Source organism: Theropithecus gelada, chromosome 16 (genome assembly GCF_003255815.1).
Source record: "Theropithecus gelada isolate Dixy chromosome 16, Tgel_1.0, whole genome shotgun sequence".
Taxonomy (NCBI): Eukaryota; Metazoa; Chordata; class Mammalia; order Primates; family Cercopithecidae; genus Theropithecus; species Theropithecus gelada.
The window spans coordinates 57,948,408-57,959,998 of record NC_037684.1 but is presented as its reverse complement, the minus strand read 5'-3'; the positions used below and the strand labels follow the sequence as shown (position 1 = coordinate 57,959,998).

The 11,591-nt window shown below is 49.4% G+C and overlaps 1 protein-coding gene across 2 annotated transcripts in view; it reads left to right on the top strand.

Moving 5' to 3' along the window:
- Positions 1-11,591, top strand: part of PITPNA (phosphatidylinositol transfer protein alpha) — a 44,603-nt gene that overhangs the window by 14,129 nt on the left and 18,883 nt on the right. For both annotated transcript variants that reach the window (XM_025361006.1, XM_025361005.1), the window contains exons 4-7: positions 982-1,073; positions 7,454-7,461; positions 8,874-8,948; positions 10,848-10,931. In XM_025361006.1, coding sequence (XP_025216791.1) covers positions 982-1,073; positions 7,454-7,461; positions 8,874-8,948; positions 10,848-10,931 — 259 coding nt within the window. The remainder of the gene's footprint in view (positions 1-981; positions 1,074-7,453; positions 7,462-8,873; positions 8,949-10,847; positions 10,932-11,591) is intronic.

The following is an 11,591-nucleotide window of genomic DNA, read 5'->3' as shown; positions in this document are numbered from 1 at the left end:
ACTCCAGCCTGGGCGAAAGAGCGAGACTCTGTAAAAAAAAAAAAAAAAAAAAAAAAAACACCCACCAGAAAAAAAAGGGGGGGAAGGGCAGGGCGGGGCTTATACTGTACATGTTGTTCTGTAACCTGAGATAAGAATTGAGTAGAAGAGGCTGGGCATGGTGGCTCACGCCTGTAATCCCAGCATGTTGGGAGGCTGAAGTGGGTGGATCGCAAGGTCAGGAGTTCAAGACCAGCCTGGCCAACATGGTGAAACCCTTTCTCTACTAAAGATACAGAAATTAGCTGGGCATAGTGGCACGTGCCTGTAATCCCAGCAACTCAGGAGGCTGAGGCAGGAGAATCGCTTGAATCCGGGAGGCAGAGCTTGCAGTGAGCCAAGATCGCGCCACTGCACCCCAGGCTGGGCGACGGAAGGGGACTCTGTATCAAACAAAAAAAAAAAAAAGAAGAAGAAGAAAAAAAAAGAATTGAGTAGAAGAAAATATTTTGTCCTGGGAGACAAATGGGTCTGAGGCCCTCCTGGCCTCTCAGAGCTGATGACAGCAGATCAGATAATCCTGGATCCTATACCCAAGTTAGTCAGCCAGTCACCCTGGCCCGTAAACCCAGACTGGTTCATGCTTGGAGGCATCTCCTTTGTATGTTTTTCGCGCACCTTGTAGTATAATGCCCTGGGCCCAGTGACCTCTGGAAAAATGTGTAGTGTTGACGGAATGGGTGATAAGCCACAGCAGGTAGCCTGGGGTCTCCTGTGCGGTTCTGTTTCTGGTGGCTGATGGGGCACGTTGTGGGTACGTGTTAGGAGCCAGCCAAGGTGGGGTGTCAGGCTCTGACAGGTAACTTCTCACTCCTACCAGTAACCTGCTCATCTCATGGAAACTTGCTTGTCAACTCCCCATGAGGAAGCTGGATCTGAAAAGCCTCTTGTCTCCTTTCTCTCTTCCATCTCTATTTATAATCCTTTTTTTCCCCACTATAGCAAAGTACCCACGTTTGTTCGAATGCTGGCCCCAGAGGGAGCCCTGAATATACACGAGAAAGCGTGGAATGCCTACCCTTATTGCAGAACCGGTGAGTGCAGATGTGGCCACATCGGCCGGACGGGGGAGCAGCAGGGCTCTGTGTCCCACCTGCATGTTCCAGATGAGGTCAGGGAAAGGGTCAGGCTGGGGCCCCTTCAGGCTTTGGTGGGTAGCAGTGCTGTGTCCAGCACAACGTGGTGGACAGCCGGGTGGGAAGCAGCAGTCGTCATGGCCTGAGAGCATACAGCCAATCTCTCACTTGGGGATGTTGTAATAATTTTGATTGTTGTTATTCATTATAAGATTTTAGTATATTTTTCTAGTCATTTTTGTTTTTATTTATTTGTTCATTTTTTTTTTTTTTTTTTTTTGAGACGGAGTCTCGCTCTGTAGCCCAGGCTAGAGTGCAGTGGCCGGATCTCAGCTCACTGCAAGCTCCGCCTCCCGGGTTCACGCCATTCTCCGGCCTCAGCCTCCCGAGTAGCTGGGACTACAGGCGCCCGCCACCTCGCCCGGCTAGTTTTTTTTTTTTTTGTATTGTATTTCTTAGTAGAGACGGGGTTTCACCGTGTTCGCCAGGATGGTCTCGATCTCCTGACCTCGTGATCCACCCGTCTCGGCCTCCCAAAGTGCTGGGATTACAGGCTTGAGCCACCGCGCCCGGCCTATTTGTTCATTTTTTTTGGAGATGAAGTCTCACTCTGTTGCCCAGGCTGGAGTGCAGTGGCATGATCTCGGCTCACTGCAACCTCTGGCTCCTGGGTTCAAGCATTTCTGCTGCCTCAGCCTCCCAAGTAGCTGGGATTACAGGCGCATGCCACCATACCTGCCTAATTTTTTTGTATTTTAGTAGAGATGGAGCCTAGGTTGGTCTTGAACTCCTGACCTCAGGTGATCCGCCCACCTTGCCCTCCCAAAGTGCTGGGATTACAGATGTGAGCCACTGCACCCGACCCAGACACATTTTCTAGACAAATTTTAGATCATTACTAATTTTTTTTTTTTTTTTTGAGGTGGAGCCTGGCTCTGTCACACAGGCTGAAGAGCAATGGCACAATCTCAGCTCACCGCAGCCTCCTCCGCCTCCCGGGTTCAAGCGATTCTCGTGCCTCAGCCATACAAGTAGCTGGGATTACAGGCGCCCGCCACCATGCCCAGCTAATTTTTGTATTTTTAGTAGAGATGGGTTTTCACCATGTTGGCCAGGCTGGTCTCGAACTCCTGACTTCAAGTGATCCACCCGCCTCAGCCTCCCAAAGTGCTGTGATTACTAATATGATTGCTAATTTTTTAATTGCTTTTTTTGTCTCACTCTGTTGTCCAGGCTGGTGTCCAGTGGCGCAACCACAGCTCACTGCAGCCTTAACCTCCCAGGCTCAAGTGATCCTTCTGCCTCAACCTCCCAAATAGCTGGGACTATGGGCGTGTACCATCATGTCTGGCTAGTTTTTTTGTTTGTTTGTTTGTTTGTTTGTAGAGATGGGATCTCACCATGTTGCCCAGGCTGGTCTTAAATTCCTGGGCTCAAGCGATCCTCCCACCTTGGCCTCCCAAAGTGTGGCATTACAGACATGAGCCACCATGCCTGACCTAAGTTTCTCATTTTTCTTCAGTGAATAGAGAACATTTTCCCCGTCACTAAGGTGTCTGGTATTTGTTGTTTTTTTTATATATTTTTTATTTATAATAACTGCGTAGTATTCCATCATACAAATGAACTGTGGCTTCTGCTGAAACAGCATGTTCTGTAGTTGAGGATAGGGTGGAATTATTTTCTTAATCTTGACCAGTCTCCTGCATAGAGTTTCTGGAAGGGAAAGATTTGAACCTCCACAGAGAACTTTCTATTCTAGTCCAGACATTCTTGGATTTATTTGGACGATTCAGATTCTTAGCTTTCCAAGATTCCTAGGTTTCCAGGGCCAACTAGGACTAGACCTGTTGGGAGGGCTTAGGCCTCAACAGACTCAGACTACTTGGGAGTCTGAGGCAGGAGAATCACTTGAACCCGGGAGGCAGCTTAGGCTGGTACTGATTTATAACCCTGGGGAGTCCCGAGAGGTCCCCTGGCACTTGTCTGTGAGGTGGGTGACCTTTCCTCCCGCCAGCCTCCATGTGTGGGTACAGACAGTATTGGGCTGCGGTGTCCTCCCTGCAGCCTCTGCTGACCTGTCGTCCTTCACTTGCTTTCTTTGTTGGCACCTGGCACTCCCTACAGTCTGATGAGTCTGTGATCCTTATGTGATGCACGTCACCCTTATCCTGTGGACTTTGGGAATGACTGCAATCCAGAACACGGGGTCATTGCTCTTTCCAACCCTCGGTGGCCCCACACAGGTTTAAGGACCTTGTATCAGGAGATGCGCGGTCATTGGTCGGGTCTGGGATGTGTAACCCTTAGAGTTTTCTTGCTGTAGCTGAAATGCAGCCCTCCCCACTCCCTAAGCACTGGGCCGGAAGTTAGATTCTTGGAAATGAGGCACGCACACATGTTCTTAAAAGACAGGGCCAGGTGCGGTGGCTCACGTCTGTAATCCTAGCACTTTGGGAGGCTGAGGTGGGCAGATCACTTGAGGTCAGGAGTTCAAGACCGGCGTGGCTAACCTGGTGAAATCCCGTTTCTACTAAAAATACAAAAATTATCTGGGCATGGTGATGTGTGCCTGTAGTCACAGCTACTCGGGAGTCTGAGGCAGGAGAATCACTTGAACCCAGGAGGCAGAGGTTACAGCGAGCCGAGATCGTGCCATTCCACACCAGCTTGGGCAACAAGAGCAAAACTGTCTAAAAAAAAAAAAAAAGTATGCAGTGTGGCTGGGTGTGTCTGGTCTAGGGCCAAAGGTGGATTTTCTTAGTGTCTGAGAGAGTCGCAGTGAGCATGCGTTGTAAGAACCTTAGCCAACTTGGCATAAACGAGGCAAACGGATAGTGTGGACATCTCCCTGCCTGGGGCAGGGTTCTGGGTACACAGCTTGTGCCAACTGAGAGATGCCCCTGTTCTCTGTGTAATTCTGGGGAGAGTGTTGCAGCTGACATGGGCATTTTTCTGCACATTAAATGTTAGTTCATATATTGATCCTTGGCCAAAAGAAAAAGAAAAAGAAAAACATAATTTCTGTATCAGTACCCTGCGCTTACCGATTGCGCCACTGGAGCTCCTCTGGAAAAATATAATTTCTAACTATTTCATGGAGACAGGGAGTAGGGGAAGGAAGGTTGGTTTCCTCAGTGGGTACTGGCCTCCTGTTCAGGATACACCTTCACACAGAATGGACATGTTGGATCTTAGATCTGTTTAGTTAGACACTTGCTCTTTTAAAACAAGAGGTAGAGGGCCAGGCGCGGTGGCTCAAGCCTGTAATCCCAGCACTTTGGGAGGCCGAGACGGGTGGATCACGAGGTCAGAAGATCGAGACCATCCTGGCGAACACGGTGAAACCCCGTCTCTACTAAAAAATACAAAAAACTAGCCGGGCGAGATGGCGGCGCCTGTAGTCCCAGTTACTTGGGAGGCTGAGGCAGGAGAATGGCGTAAACCCGGGAGGCGGAGCTTGCAGTGAGCTGAGATCCGGCCACTGCACTCCAGCCCGGGCGACAGAGCGAGACTCCGTCTCAAAAAAAAAAAAAAAAAAAAAAACAAGAGGTAGAAATAGGCAAGGAAGGCTACCTTCCAGTTACCTTGGGGCTGATGGGAGAGAGGTTATTAGTTCAGACATCTTAGCTTGGCCTCAGTAGATCCAAGTTTGAAGGAAGATAGATGGAGGAGCATGAAGTAAAATGCCCCATGGCTTTTGGAAGGCTCTTCCTTACTCTGAGTGGAATGCAGATAGATTGGGACGCTCTGGTAATGATCAGCTCTTGCTGTTCTTAGCTTGTTTCCCTCTCTCTTTTTCCATTGAAGCTGATGGGTTGGAAGTGAGGAGAGGGTAAGATAGGAGTTGGTCTGTGAATAATTGAAAGTGGGAAAAGGAAGAGAAAGTTTGTTTCTCCTTCCATCCCTTCCTGGAACCATAGCCCTCGGCTGGATGCAGTATCGCTAAGCCATGCTTTTATTTATTTATTTTAAACTTTTTTATTTTTTGAGACAGAGTCTTGCTCTGAGTCTTGCTCTGTCACCCAGGCTGGAGTACAGCGGTGCAATCTCAGCTCCCTGCAACCTCTGCCTCCTGGGTTTAAGCAATTCTCCTGCCTCAGTCTCCTGAGTAGCTGGGATTACAGGCATGCGCCACCACGCCCTGCTAATTTTTGTATTTTTAGTAGAGACGGGGTTTCACTATGTTGGCCAGGCTGGTCTTGATCTCCTGACCTCAGGTGATCTGCCTGCCTCGGCCTCCCAAAGTGCTGGGATTACAGGCATGAGCCACTGCACGTGGCCCTGCCATGCTTTTTTTTTTTTTTTTTGAGACGGAGTCTCGCTCTGTCGCGTAGGCTGGAGTGCAGTGGCCGGATCTCGGCTCACTGCAAGCTCTGCCTCCTGGGTTCACGGCATTCTCCTGCCTCAGCCTCCCGAGTAGCTGGGACTACAGGCGCCCGCCACCTCGCCAGGCTAGTTTTTTTTTTTTTGTGCTTTTTAGTAGAGACGGGGTTTCACCGTGTTCGCCAGGATGGTCTCGATCTCCTGACCTTGTGATCCGCCCATCTCGGCCTCCCAAAGTGCTGGGATTACAGGCTTGAGCCACTGCGCCCGGCCCCTGCCATGCTTTTAAAATGCCTTATTAGTCTTATTTGGAAATCCCTGCTCTCCCACTGCAAAAGATTTCCTGCGGCTTTTCTGTGTACCTCGGGTTACAGTTTGCACAACAGGGAATACTGGAATGCAGAGGTGTTTGAGGGCCTGGGAGGCCTGGAGAAGGTTTGGGGAGGATTGTTTGGTCACCGAAGTTGGCATGAAAAGGTGAGCAAGGGCTGTCACCCTCATGGATTCGGAAAGCCAGTTTGTCAGAACTGAGTGGATGTGTCTCACGGTCTCACAAAGACAAATGTATAAAAACCCCAGCGCCAATCTGTGAAGTTACACTAAAATGCAGAATGACTACCTAAACCGGGCATCCCATTTGATGATCAGGGCATTCTCTCCTTGTGGATTCTTCTACATGAGAAACCAAATTACAATCGGAACGCCAGTGCGTGGCGAAGAACGTCACCTTGGCTGAGTGAGCAGAGTCCTGGTCCGTTGATGAGCACGTCTCGGAGAGGCCGGACCAGGAGAGGCTTTCTCAGGGGAGGTGGATTCAGAAGAGGTGCTCAGCCGGAGGAGTTTAATGGCTGGTGTCATCAGACCAGGCCAGCCTGGCACTGCTGCCCCCACTCCAGGGTTGGCGCTGCCAGAGATGCCACATGCGCGGGCTGGGGCTCCCGGGCCCACCGGGGCACAGCAGAGTTTCTGCCGATGAGATACTGTACCCGTCATTTCCTTTTCTTGTTCTAACGTGGTTTTCTTGAAGCTGCTCACAGGCGGTGACTTCAGTGGAGGCCTTTCGGTTGTGATCTTAATCTGGTGCTTCCTTCTAAGTGTCTTTCGTTGGGTTGGGGAAGTTACAGCCTTTTGGGTTATTTCTGTACATGATGGCTCTTATTCTTTTTTTTTTTTTTTTTTCCTTTTTTTTTTTTGAGACGGAGTCTCGCTCTGTCGCCCAGGCTGGAGTGCAGTGGCCGAATCTCAGCTCACTGCAAGCTCCGCCTCCCGGGTTTACGGATGGCTCTTATTCTTTATATTTCAACTTTGCCTCATTTTGTGCTCAGGGGTAACCTTCATTTCAGTTATGGTGTTTATTAGCCCCGCATCCTCTACAAACATGGCAGTGGGCAGCCAGCAGAAATGGACATAGCTCCTAAATTCAGAGGGTACTGAATGAACCAGGCAGTCTCAGGAGCAGCTAGTCCGCTCCCCAGTGCCATGAGAGCTGCAGTCATTTTCTCTGATAAATAATTGAGCCATCTTTCTAAGGGGTTCCCATTACAATGAGCAGGAGTGCCGTGCCTGGGAGGTTTGATTACAGCGAGGGGAAGGGTGCAGGAGGCAGAGACAGTGCCTGGCCCCAAGCCCCCCGCTCTGGGCCCCGGGAGGTAGAGGCTGGGGTGGAGGTGGGAGGCGCCTGGGAATTCTCTGATGCGAGAGTGATGGGTTGCGGCACCTCCCCTGGTCAGAGCTGGTCCCTGTCAGTGTCCTGCCAAGAAGAATCCCAGGAAGCCCATGGTGGCGTCGCTTTAATTAAATTCCCTATTTGGTTTTTTGGGACATTTGTCTGAGTGAAATTTGTGGGTTGGTGCGTTAAGGTATTTCTGACTCCCTGGGGCTTGGAGGTGACTGTGGAAGAAGCCACAGGGAGTGAAGAACTCTGCCGTTCATCCTCCCTGTGGGGGGGCAGGTGTTTCTGCATCCTCATTAATCTTTTTCTCTCTTCTTTCCATGTCCTTGCCTGGGAGCAGTTATCACCGTAAGTACTGGCGAGGGGGCTGGAACTGTAGATGACGTGTAAGAACAGGAGAGAGAAACGTGACCGCACTGCTGGTCTCGGGTATTCTTTCCTGTGGCTGATGTTTGGAGTTGCTGAGGCTCAGTCCTGTCAATGGACTAACGAGGAACCTGTTCACTGGCATGGTGACCTGCTTTAGGCTGCATTGGCCTGTGGCTCCATCAGGTGCGCCCTGGCTGTGAGTCTGACTTGTACACAGTGGCTCGAGGCCGTCCCTCCCCAGGTCACACCTCTTCAAGGTTGTGGAGGGATCTCCATTCAGCTGACCTGACTGACATCCCTTTCCCATCTGTGCATCTGTTGACCCCACTGAGCACTGACCCTTGGCAAAATGTGACGTCAGCAGGGTTTTTCTTCCACAGCCATCCCCTCTGTCATTGCCCACCCCCAGCTATTCAGCACACCCATCTGAGTGCCCTGTACCTGCCGGTAAACACTGGCTGTCTCTGGGAAACTGGGTCCTGCTGAGGAGTTAATGGGTTAATGTGTGTCTCCTTTGAGAAGTTCCAATTTTTAAGAGGCAGTAAGGGAGGGAGGCAATAATTAGCTTGAAGGGTTGAGTTACTGAGAAGAGAACTGAAGGTCTCAGCCACAGGCTAGTTGGCGGGAAGGGGGCTGTGGTCAGTATCTTGGATGGGTTAGGAAGTCTTCCTGTGCCCTTTCCACACGACTTACTACCCATCAGCACTTGGCACACTGAAATATGCTAGAGTGGCTAAATGCATGGATTTTTGAGGTCAGACAAACCTGTTTTGAGGCCCAACTCTGTCATGATCTCTGTGACTTTTTTTTTTTTTTTATTAAAACAGAGTCTTGCTGTTACCTAGGCTGGAATGCAGTGGTGCAATCTCAGCTCCCTGCAACCTCTGCCTCCTGGGTTCAGGTGATTCTCCTGCCTCAGCGTCCTGAGTAGCTGGGATTGCAGCCACCCACCACCACGCGTGGATAATTTTTGAATTTTTAGTAGAGACAGGTTTCACGATGTTGGCCAGACTGGTCTCGATCTCGTGACCTCAAATGATACACCCGCCTTGGCCTCCCAAAGTGCTGAGATTACAGGCATGAGCCACCATGCCCAGCCCGATCTCTGTGACTTTGGGTAAGTCGCCTAACCTCTTTGAACTTCACTTTCCTCATCTGTCAAATGAGGGTGATTCCACAGAGCTCTCAGGCTGGGGTGGGGATTGAATGCCTGGGAATGTGGGAATCATGCATGCCTAGTGTGTCATGGGCTCCCAGTCTAGTTACTGTTACTAGAAGGCTGGACTCTCCCAGCTGCCCGTGATCCATTAATGCCCATCTCCAGTAATGGGAGATGGTTACTCTCAACTGTGAACCTGTGACTTTCATGTATTTTTTTTTCCTTCTTCCAGAATGAGTACATGAAAGAAGACTTTCTGATTAAAATTGAAACCTGGCACAAACCAGATCTTGGCACGCTGGAGAACGTGAGTAGTAGTTCCCAAGAGCCCCAGGGTGAGGTCTCGAGTCTCTGCCTTGTAGCTTCTCCATCGCTCCCATGGGGTCCTCCCTGTGGTCCTCTTTTGCCTGGCCAGGAAGGCGGTGGCCTCTGCCTAGACCTGTCTTACCAGCATGGGATTGCTGTGTCTCTCATTTGCAAAATGTGATCTCCAGAACTTTTTATGAGGCTTCTTGTGCTGCTTGGATTGGTGCACTTCCTGGCACACGGGAGCTGTATTTTTAAAAGACCAAGATTACAGTTTTCTATAGAGTACAGTTTGCAGTAACTCCCCAGATGTAAAAATACACCTGTCCTTTAGCATTTCCATGCCTGGGAGTTGATCAGATAGTTATTTTCACACGTGTGAAATAACATATGTACAAGGAGACTCATTGCAGTCTTCTTTGTGTAGCCAAAGATTTAAAACAATGTAAGACCGTACTGGGCAACATAACAAGACTCTGTCTCTACCAAAAAAAAAAAAAATTAGCTGGGCATGGTGGTATGTGCCTGTGGTCCCAGCTACTCTGGAGGCCGAGGCTGGAGGATCATTTGAGGCCAGAAAGTCAAGGCCGCAGTGAGCTGTGACTGCACCACTGCACTCCAGCCTGGGCAACAGAGTGACAGACACCCTGTCTCCAAAAACAAAAAACAACGTAAGAGCCCGTTAGTAGGACAACGGTAAATGAATTGTGATGCAGCCAAATAGTGACATCCTTGCAGCCGTGAAAAAACCAGTAGGGAGCAGTCTTCAGGTTTACTGTTTAGTTAAGAATGGAAGTTATGAAACAGTGTGTATGCATGCCGCCCTTCATATTAAAAGCAAAGTCCACGCACATGGATGTTTGCATGTAGGATCTCTTAGAGGTGGCTGTTACTAGAGTGAGGGCTGGGGACAAGCAAGAGGAGGAATTACTCTGGTTACTCTCTATTGTATCCTTTTGTCCATTTTGAATTTGTGTCATAATTTTGTATTATGTGCGTGTACAGCCTGATCCGAATTATCAGCATGTTGCTAAGCAGGCACCATCTCTGGAAGGGTTTACAGTCTTTACAGCGGGGAACATGTGGAAATGGTGTGGGCACCGTGAACACCCGGAAAGCACTTTGACCTGTAGAAGTGACGTTTAGCCTGAACAGTCAGAGCATTCGTTCTCAGTCATGTCTACTTAAAATTCAGCAGGGGCTGGGCGGGGGACGGGAGGCCGAGGCGGGCGGGACACTTGAGGTCAGGAGTTTGAGACCAGCCTGGCCAGTATGGTGAAACCCCATGTCTACTAAAAATACAAAAATTAGCCGGGTGTGGTGGTGGGTGCCTGTAATCCCAGCTACTTGGGAGACTGAGGTAGGAGAATCGCTTGAGCCCAGGAGGCGGAGGTTGCAGTGAGCCAAGATCGCACCACTGCACTCCAGCCTGGGCGTCGCAACAAGACTCCATCTTAGACAAACAAACAAAACATCCAGCTGGGTGCAGTGCTGCGCGCCTGTAGTCCCAGTTCCTCAGGAGACAGAGACAGGAGGATCACTCGGGCCCAGGCATGAGGATCACTCGGGCCCAGGCATGAGGATCACTCAGGCCCAGGCATGAGGCTGAGGCAGGAGGATCACTCGCGCCCAGGAGTTCATGCCGGAGTGTGCTGTGATCACTCCTGTGAATAGCCACTGCCTGAGAAACATGATGAGACCCCGTCTCTTAAAAAAAAAAAAGAAAAAAATCCATTCTCCCATTTCTTTGGATAATTTTGTATGTAATTATATAATTACTTACCAGTAGGAATCTTACATCTGCGGCTGTGGGAATGGCAGTTTCTAGGTGTCCGTTCTCCCTAAAGGGTATTTGATAGCTGACAAAAACTGCATAGTGGTGACCCACTTGTTCCCGCAGGTGCATAAGCTGGAGCCTGAGACGTGGAAACATGTGGAAGCCATATATATAGACATTGCAGATCGAAGCCAAGTGCTTAGCAAGGTAGGATCTGTTTAAAGATGTGGGTGGCCTTTGAGATGCAGAAATGACTTCTCAATGTTAGAGAAACCAGGAAACCATACCGAACTTGGCACAAAAGGAAATTCTGATGTGTATTGTTTGTTTTATTTTTAAAAGTGAGTATTAGGAGTCTTCTTGTCTTGAGTTGGGGATACCACCAGAAAATTAGTGGCCCAAATTTATGTGCCCTGTTTGGCCTCTGAAAATTATTACTAGACTTAGTAGGTGCTGTAGCTAGAGTATTTTGCCCTGCTAAAATGATGCTTAGCCTGAAAAATCAGAGCACCAGTTCTCAAATTTATTTTTCCAACTCAGTAATTAAAAAAACATTTATTTCCTGCCTACTGTGTTGTGGAATATTGTCAGGATCTCTGGGTTCCAGGTGAGGGATGCAGAATGTATGGAAAGACAGGTCCTCTGCCCTCAAGAAGTGGGTGGTAGCTTTTCAGAGTAACACACATTGCAGCAGTGTTTGTTAGGACAGTCCGCTGCTGGACCATGACCTTGGTCAGAAGAGGGACCAGGTCTTGCTTGCTCACTGTTTTGCACCCAGGAAGTGTTTGCTCATGGAATGAGGGGGTTATTCATTCTTACTAGGCAGAGGCCCTGTTGGGATTAAAAGGCAGGAATGTAACTCGAATG